The sequence below is a fragment of the Agaricus bisporus genome, assembly GCF_000300575.1.
Source record: "Agaricus bisporus var. bisporus H97 unplaced genomic scaffold AGABI2scaffold_9, whole genome shotgun sequence".
Taxonomy (NCBI): Eukaryota; Fungi; Basidiomycota; class Agaricomycetes; order Agaricales; family Agaricaceae; genus Agaricus; species Agaricus bisporus.
The window spans coordinates 914,705-924,423 of NW_006267372.1; the positions used below are offsets into that span (position 1 = coordinate 914,705).

At 48.4% G+C, this 9,719-nt stretch overlaps 1 protein-coding gene across 1 annotated transcript; it reads right to left on the reverse strand.

Moving 5' to 3' along the window:
- Positions 1 to 3,903: 3,903 nt before the first annotated feature.
- Positions 3,904 to 4,557, reverse strand: AGABI2DRAFT_145095 (hypothetical protein; the record flags this gene model as incomplete). The annotated part of the gene is made up of 1 exon (XM_006463845.1): positions 3,904 to 4,557. One exon carries the CDS (start codon positions 4,555 to 4,557, stop codon positions 3,904 to 3,906), a length of 654 nt encoding a protein of 217 aa, XP_006463908.1.
- Between the last annotated feature and the right edge of the window lie 5,162 nt (positions 4,558 to 9,719).

Here is a 9,719-nt window from a genome sequence, read left to right on the forward strand (position 1 = left end):
CGTTTCCGGGCTGTATATCTGCTCAAAGCTAAGTCAGAGGCATTTGAAGCCTTCAAAGTCTACAAATCTTGGGCTGAGACTCAACTCGGAGTCAAACTGCGGGCTCTACAGGATGATAAGGGTGGCGAGTATATGTCTAAGGCTTTCATAAGCTTTACTGAGCTTGCTGGCATCGAGAGACGTCACTCGACTCGAAATAGGCCTCAGCAGAATGGTCTTGCTGAACGGGCTAATAGGACTATGGGAGAGAGGATCACTGCTATGCTCTCGGAATCTCGGCTACCTGCTTCGTTCTGGGGTGAATGTATCTCGTCTATGGTCCATGTCTGGAATATGCTCCCTACTGCTTCGCTTCTGGGCACTACTCCCTTCCAAGCTTTCTATAAGCGAAAACCTGATGTCTCACATCTCCGGGTATGGGGGTGCACTTCATATGTCCATGTGCAATGAGATAAGCGCAATTCTCTCCAGCCTCACTACGAGAAGTGTGTCTTTATAGGCTATCCAGCTGGATACAAAGGCTGGAAATTCTACAACCCAGTCACAAAGCGAACCGTGATCTCCGAGAGAGCTGATTTTGACGAGAGATACTTTCCAGGCACTTCCAAAGCGCAACTCAAGGCTGTCCCATCATTTGCCTGCACACCAGAGCCACTACCACTTCCTAATGATACATCATCATACTCAGGACTGCCACCTCTACAGGATGAAGGGGGTGATAATCACTTCCCTCCTGCTCGTCCTAAGACTCCCACTCCGTCTGCTTCAGTTCCCCCTGAAGAGAAGCCAGTTCTACCCCTACCACTTCCAGTAATTCCTCCATTCATTCCTCCAATGATTCCTCCAGTCACTCCTCCGCAAATCCATGCACCACTCCCAGTCACTCCTCCTACTGCCGGAGCACCTTCTGAGCCCCCTCACATTCCTAGACGTACTGGGCGAGTTCAGAAGCCTCCTGGTCAATGGTGGAAGCTCAAACAACCAGACTTAGCTGGTAATGACTCTGACTCGGACGACGAAGCTGCTCTGCTAGCTGACTCTGATTACTGTGAAGTCGAGTTTGCTGGAGCCGTTTCGGGTGCTGATCCCCGGAGTTATAGACTAGCTATGAAGTCTCCTGACTTGGATTGCTGGACTGAGGCTTGCAACACTGAGATATTCAATCTCGAGGCTAACGGAACTTGGGAACTAATGGAACTGCCTCCAGGCAAGAAGGTAGTCAACTCTGGCTGGGTGCTCAAAGTGAAACGACTTGCCGATGGCTTTATTGAGCGCTACCGGGCTCGTCTCGTTGCTAAGGGCTATTCACAACGTCCCGGATTCGACTTCACTGAGGTCTTTGCCCCTACATTCCGTCCTGCGTCACTACGCCTCATTGTTGCTCTAGCTGCTAGAGAAGGCTACAAAATGCGCTCCGTTGACATCTCTTCTGCCTTCACCTATGGAGAACTTGAAGAGGAGATCTATATGCGCCAACCCGAGGGCTATCACATTGGTAGTCCTAACATGGTATTTCGGCTCCGTAAATCACTCTATGGCCTCAAGCAGGCTGCCAGACAGTGGAATAAGAAACTTCGGAGTGTTCTTGAAGGCATTGGCTACTCTAGGCTTCGCTCTGACAGCTCCATCTACATCTACTCCAAAGGTGACATCAAGGTCATTGTTCCTATCTTCATTGACGACATTACTCTTGTCTCGAAGAGTGATGCAGCTATGACTTCGGCAGTCACTGAGCTCTCGAAACACTTCAAGCTCCGTGATCTCGGGTCCACTACACTTCTGCTGGGTATTCAGGTGAAGCAGGATCACTCTCATCACACTATCTCCCTCTCGCAGGAGCACTACATCAAGGAGCTCCTAGAACGCTTCAATATGGATGATGCTAATCCTCTATCCACTCCCCTCGCTCCGGGATCTGAGCTCTCTGACATTATTCCTTCACTCGAGGATCAGGCTGAGATGAAGTCAGTTCCCTATCTCAATGCTGTAGGTGCCCTTCAGTATCTCGCCACTATGACTCGTCCCGACATTGCCTATGCTGTCTCCTATCTCGGGAGGTTCAACTTGAACCCAGCTCCGGCTCACTGGCTTGCAGTCAAGCACTTGTTCCACTATCTCATTGGGACTATGCACTACAAACTGGTCTACCGAGCTAGTGACTCTGAGGAACTCTTCACTACCTATTCTGATGCCTCTCACGGTGCTTGTAAAGCTACAGGTCGAGCTACAGGTGGTTATGTGACTCTAGTCTCGGGAGCTGCTATGGGCTGGTCTTCTAAGCGCCAGCCATTTGTGACTCTCTCGAGCACTGAGGCCGAGTTTGTTGCTGCCGTCGAGGCTGGCAAAGAGATCAAGTGGACTAGGAATATCCTGACCGAGTTTGGCTTCCCTCCGACACTTCCTTCAACTCTCTTTGTTGATAACAAGTCAGGAATAAGTGTAGCCAAGAATCCAGAGCATCATGGACGCATGAAACACCTAGACCTGCGCTTCTACTGGCTCCGGGAGGCTGTTGAAGAAGGACTCATTGATCCTTTATATGTTTCGACTCACGAGCAAGTGGCCGACATCCTTACCAAGGCTGTGGCAAAGAAGGTAGTTGAGTTTGCTGTTCCACTACTGGGACTTGAGTAGACTGGCTGGATCAAGGGGGTGTGTTAGAGTGAGCAAGCAGTCTACAAGTGTAGTTGGTGGACTTAGATATATGCGAACGAGTTTAGTCACATGATAGCTTAGTCATGTATGGTTGAACTTCCCTGTGGACGCTTCAGAGGCCCTTAGCTTCTTACAGTCTGTCCACAGGTGAGTACAAGTTATTAGAACTCAATACAGCTTCTTACAGTCTGTCCACAGTTGTCCCTAGGATTGCTCAGTCAGTTCCTGTCCGCTCGCCTCGTTTCTAGGACCGTTAGACTCGCCACTGCGTCACGTACATCCTACGTTTGACAGAGCGGACGCTCTCAGTGGAATATCAGAGCCAGGAGAGCCAGAACCAGTAGAAACATCCCCAGGAGGAGTGGGTGGTGTGTTGACAGCTGGAAGAGCTGCACCTATCCCACTCAGATGGCCAAGTGGCCCTTTGACATTACTTTTAGATGTTCCAGGCAGTCTGGAGCGCTCCTGAGCGCGTTTTCTCGCGTTCTTTCGCTTTCTGCACCTCCTAGGCATGTGCCCTACCCTCCCACAAAAGGAACAAGCGATTGACGCGTTCTTAGGGCCGGAAATCGGTCCCAGAGAGTGTGGAGAGGGTGTATGGCTGCCAGAGGGAGTTGTGGTCGATGTAGAGGCTCTCAGACGCGTTGGAGACACGCCAAAACGCGTCGAGATGGTGTCCCATGCGTAGGGAGCGTGTGTGCGCAATTGCGAGGCCATAGACGTCGATGTGAGTGCAGGGGAAGGGATAGAAGTTGATAGATATAGGAAGATGATTGAGAAGAGTTGAGGTTGATAAACTAATAGTCGTTTTTTAAGCGTTAGAAGCCGGGGCCAATAACCTGTTGAACGTAGAATGTACGCGACGCGGTGGCGAGTCTAACGGTCCTAGAAACGAGGGGATCGGACAGGAACTGAATGAGCAATCCTAGTGACAACTGTGGACAGACTGTAAGAAGCTGTATTGAGTTCTAATAACTTGTACTCACCTGTGGACAGACTGTAAGAAGCTAAGGCCTCTGAAGCGTCCACAGGGAAGTTCAACCATACATGACTAAGCTATCATGTGACTAAACCCGTCCGCATATCTCTAAGTCCACCAGTAACACTTGTAGACTGCTTGCTCACTCTAACATATACTCTCCGAAGAGAGCATGTGTGGTGGCGGCACGTTGAATCCTTGCGAGCGGACAAAAAGTCCGAAGCGCGTTCCTATACCATCCGAAGACGGCATGTGTGGTGGCGGCTCGCTCAGCGTGCAGACTCCTTGTTGGAAACCGGTTTGCCATAAGTATTTTGAAGCTTCTTGTGCGCTTTGATTAATGCCAGAAATGTAGACCATCTGACAATAGTTTCATTGTTGACCCACCTTCCGGCGGCCCTCGTTTTAGATGTGATGGCTTGTCCTTTGAAGACTGTGACGAGCGCGATATGCAAGTGGGTTCGATGCGGCACGGGCACGCTCGGATCGAACTTGTGTTTGACGCCTGCTGTGAACAGATGCAAGGCTTTCGGTTCCGTTACGGGAGCAAGGTTCAGTTTGCTGTGGTATTCATCTCTGTCTTTGCGATTCTTTGGCATGAGAACAAATTTGACTTTGTCTGGATGTCGGTCCACAAGCCGATGTCCAGGTTTTATGTGTTCAGAGAGGGGGTCAAAGATCTCTGAGGAAGGGTTGTCGATCACTGAGTCCAATGGAGACTTGATGACTTTGCGGATCGTCTTGGACTTGCGTTCCAAGGCGTTGGTATGTAAGGTAGATCCTTTGGCTTTTCGCCGCTCTAATAATGAAAGAACGGGATGGTGCGGGTGAAGCGTGTTGATGCGGATGACCGATCTCTCAAACAGCTTCTTGAGTTGGAGGTGGAGAGGCATGAGACCAGCCACAGCCAACATGGCTCCCATAGGAGAAGTTCTGAATGCGCCTGTGTTAGAGTGAGCAAGCAGTCTACACTTGGTTGTTGATGGACTTAGATATATGCGGACGAGTTTAGTCACATGATAGCTTAGTCATGTATGGTTGAACTCCCCTGTGGATGCTTCAGAGGCCTTAGCTTCTTACAGTGTATCCACAGGTGAGTACAAGTTATTAGAACTTAATACAGCTTCTTACAGTGTATCCACAGTTCAGTTTGTCCTTGGGAACGCTCAGTCAGTTCCTATCCGATTGACTCGCTTCTAGGCTCGTTAGGATTGCCACTGCAACCGCTATCGTTCTACGTTTAACAGGTTATGGGCCCCGGCTTCTAACAGCCTTCAAAACACGTTTTTTGCCACTTTCTACCATTTCCCCCTCTATATCTCAACTTCTATCCCTTCCCCTGCACTCAAATCGACGTCATGGCCTCGCAATCGCGCACACACGCTCCCTACGCCTGGGACACCATTTCGACGCGTCTGAGAGCCTCTACATCGACCACAACTCCCTCTGGCAGCCATATACCCTCTCCACACTCCCTGGGACCGATTTTTGGCCCTAGGAACGTGTCAATCGCTTGTTCCTTTTGTGGGAGGGTAGGGCACATGTCTAGGAGGTGCAGGAAGCGAAGGCACGCGAAAAGACGCGCTCAGGAGCGCTCCAGACTGCCTGGAACTCAGGATATACCATCTAAAAGTAATGTCACAGGGCCACTTGGCCATCTGAGTGGGTTAGGTGCAGCTCTTCCAGCTGTCAACACACCACCCACTCTTCCTGGGGATGTTTCTACTGGTTCTGGCTCTCCTGGCTCTGATATTCCACTGAGAGCATCCGCTCTTGGTGCTTATTCCTCTCCCCCATCCTCTCCCTCATCATCTTCCTCACCATCCTCGCCACTACAGCTTGATGCTGACTTTTTCTGGCTGGCTGATACTGGTGCTACATCCCACATGACTCCTCACCGCCATTGGTTCAAATCCTACTCCCCTCATCGTATCCCTATCCGTCTTGCTGACAACTCTACTGTCTATTCCGCTGGTGTAGGGTCTGTTGTCTTTCAACCGGTGGTGAATGGAAAAGAGACTAGAGTGGTCGAGTTTACGAGAGTCCTTCATGTTCCTGACCTCAGGAGTAATCTCTTATCATGTCTCTACCTTGCCCGTCACAAGGGCTTCAATATCACTATCTCCGCTCAATTTATTGACTTCCAATGCAAAGGGATTTCGCTTTTCACGGCCACTATCCACTCCAACAACTCTTCTGAGCTTGACGGCTCAACTCTCACTTCGGAGGCTGCTTTTTCTGTCTCCACTCTCCCAGTTGACATTTCTCTCTGGCACCGTCGCTTCATTCATCACAATTTCGCTGATGTGAAGTCTATGATCAGTAAGGATCTAGTCTCCGGGCTCAAACTCGAGTCTAACTCATCCCCTGACTCTATCTGTGAGCCGTGTCTAGCTGGCAAGATGCATTCCCTTCCTTTTCCCTCCTCCTTGAATTACAATTGCTCTCCTCTTGAGCTGGTGCATTCAGATCTTCACGGACTGCTCCCAGTCGCTTCACACTCAGGCTACAAGTACTGGATCACCTTCATTGACGATGCGACGCGTTTCCGGGCAGTCTATTTGCTCAAAGCTAAGTCAGAGGCATTTGAAGCCTTCAAAGTCTACAAATCCTGGGCTGAGACTCAACTCGGAGTCAAACTGCGAGCACTACAGGATGACAAGGGAGGTGAATACATGTCTAATGCTTTCAAAAGCTTTACTGAGCTTGCTGGCATCGAAAGACGTCACTCCACTCGGAACCGGCCTCAGCAGAATGGACTTGCTGAACGGGCTAATAGGACTATGGGAGAGAGGATCACTGCTATGCTCTCGGAATCTCGGCTACCTCCTTCTTTCTGGGGTGAATGTATCTCGTCAATGGTTCATGTCTGGAATATGCTCCCCACTGCTTTGCTTTCGGGCACTACTCCCTTCCAAGCTTTCTATAAGCGAAAACCTGATGTCTCACATCTCCGGGTATGGGGGTGCACTTCATATGTATGTCCATGTACAACGAGATAAGCAAAATTCTCTTCAGCCTCACTACGAGAAGTGTGTCTTTATAGGCTATCCGGCTGGCTACAAAGGCTGGAAATTCTACAATCCAGTCACAAAACGAACTGTGATCTCCGAGAGAGCTGATTTCGACGAGAGATACTTTCTGGGCACTTCTAAAGCCCAACTCGACTGAGGCTTGTAACACTGAGATATTCAATCTCGAGGCTAACAGGACCTGGGAACTAATGGAACTGCCTCCAGGCAAGAAGGTAGTCAACTCTGGCTGGGTGTTCAAAGTGAAACGACTTGCCGACAGCTCTATTGAGCGCTACTGGGCTCGTCTTGTTGCTAAGGGCTATTCCCAACGTCCCGGATTCGACTTCACCGAGGTCTTTGCCCCTACATTCCGTCCTGCCTCGCTACGCCTCATTATTGCTCTTGCAGCTAGAGAAGGCTACAAAATGCGTTCAGTCGACATCTCTTCTGCCTTCACCTATGGAGAACTTGAAGAGGAGATCTATATGTGCCAACCCGAGGGCTATCACATTGGTAGTCCTAACATGGTCTTTCGGCTCCGTAAATTGCTTTATGGCCTCAAGCAGGCTGCCAGGCAGTGGAATAAGAAACTCCGGGGTGTCCTTGAAGGCATTGGCTACACTAGGCTTCGCTCTGACAGCTCCATCTACATCTACTCCAAAGGTGATGATCTCGGCTCTACCACACTACTACTAGGCATTCAGGTGAAGCAGGATCGCTCTCATCACACTATCTCCCTCTCGCAGGAGCACTACATTAAGGAGCTCCTAGAACACTTCAATATGGATGATGCTAATCCACTTTCCACTCCACTCGCTCCGGGATCTGAGCTCTCTGACATTATTCCTTCACTCGAGGAGCAGGCTGAGATGAAGTCAGTTCCCTATCTCAATGCTGTAGGTGCCCTTCAGTATCTCGCCACTATGACTCGTCCCGACATTGCCTATGCTGTCTCCTATCTCGGGAGGTTCAACTCGAACCCAGCTCCAGCTCACTGGCTTGCAGTCAAGCACTTGTTCCACTATCTCATTGGGACTATGCACTACAAACTGGTCTACCGAGCTAGTGACTCTGAGGAACTCTTCACTACCTATTCTGATGCCTCTCACGGTGCTTGTAAAGCTACAGGTCGAGCTACAGGTGGTTATGTGACTCTTGTCTCGGGTGCTGCTGTAGGTTGGTCTTCTAAGCGCCAGCCATTTGTGACTCTCTCGAGCACTGAGGCCGAGTTTGTTGCTGCCGTCGAGGCTGGCAAGGAGATAAAATGGACTAGGAATATTCTGACCGAGTTTGGCTTCCCTCCGACACTTCCTTCGACACTCTTCGTTGATAACAAGTCAGGAATCAGTGTAACCAAGAATCCAGAGCATCATGGACACATGAAATACCTAGACCTGCGCTTCTACTGGCTCCGGGAGGCTGTTGAAGAAGGACTCATAGATCCTTTGTATGTTTCGACTCGCGAGCAGGTGGCCAACATCTTAACCAAGGCTGTGGCAAAGAAGGTAGTTGAGTTTGCTGTTTCTCTATTAGGACTTGAGTAGACTGGCTAGATCAAGGGGGTGTGTTAGAGTGAGCAAGCAGTCTACACTTGGTTCATCAGCAAAAGGTAAAGTGACTTAAATTTGACTTATGCAAACTTATAAAAATCATAAGTCAGTATAAGTCATTTTTGCATAAGGCATGTCACCGTCTGAGGTTCTGACTTATGCAATACTTAAGTAAATCATAAGTACATAAGTCACAATATGGTCATAAGATTCAAGATTATCATAAGTCATGAGGAATTATCTTAAGTTGCATAAGTAAGTACTGAAGACAGTAAGAAGTAATAAGAGAGTATAAGGTCAATCATAAGGAACATCATCATGCATAAGGAACAAAGAATTATATTCATATAGTAAATACAATACATCATGTATAATACAGACTTCCTAAAGAGGAAATAGACCCTGAAAAAAGCGGACAAGAGGGATATGACAGCAGCCAGGGGAGTAGAAATGGAAGATGGGGGGAAAATGATGAGAAATGTGATTCTAAAAGTAACACATGAGTATGAGTAGATGAAGAGTCAAAAAGCACTCACCAAAGACTAGAGATCCCCCCAAAACTCATCCACATATCATCCTCACATCTCCTCTCAAAACCCTCCCAAAATAGCCCCAAAAAAGCGTCCAAAATAGGCAAAAAAGCGTCCTAAATCAGCTTAGAATTAGCTGGGAGAGAGCTAGGGAAGGGAAGGGAAGTTACTCACTTGAATATAAGCCTAGGAGAGCAACGAGGAGGGAAGGGGAGGGAGGGGAGGGGAGGAATGATGGTGGTGATGAGGAAGGATCAACGTTGTGCTCGAAACAGAAGTTCAACATGTCACATGATGTCACATGACTGCTGGACTTGGGATTTTCGAGTCAAAGTTCCTCAAATCATAGGTAGGAGATATTTTCGGGTCATTTCTGCATGGATTCTAATGATCTAAAAGTGTATTCCTATAGTTTCGAGGTCGGGGAGTCCGAATATCCAATTAGATTCTTTTTTGGAGTAAAGCCTATTGAGATATGGCACATTTAACATATGATAATCACAAGATTGCGCTGTAGCTCCTCAAATATTGATCGGATAATAAATCTAAAATCAGATTCAAATTCCTGGACCTTGAAAGCATATACTTACACTCTTCAATCAAGGCCAGCCATTGTTTTTTTTTTTTTTTTTGTAATCAACGGCTGTTCAAGCCTTCTATTCCAGCGATATAAGTACATGCGAACACTATGTACAACGTGCTGAGAATACGGTTGCCATGACGTGTTACCAAGAGAGAAAGAAAACATATCCTGCACGACAAGGTCAAGCGCTAGCGTAGAGAGAAAGAAAAAGTAAAGTCCGATCGAGAAAGAGTGGAACATCAGTATGCGGCCCCGGAACGAATCAAAACAGCCAGGCACAGACCATACTTAGTACCGGAATGCGAGACCAAGATAAAATCGAGCGGAAAGTAGACATAGAAAAATGAAAACGAACGTTGGTAGGCCAAACCGGCGCTAACTCCCGAAACGTGTTTTGACACACGCTGA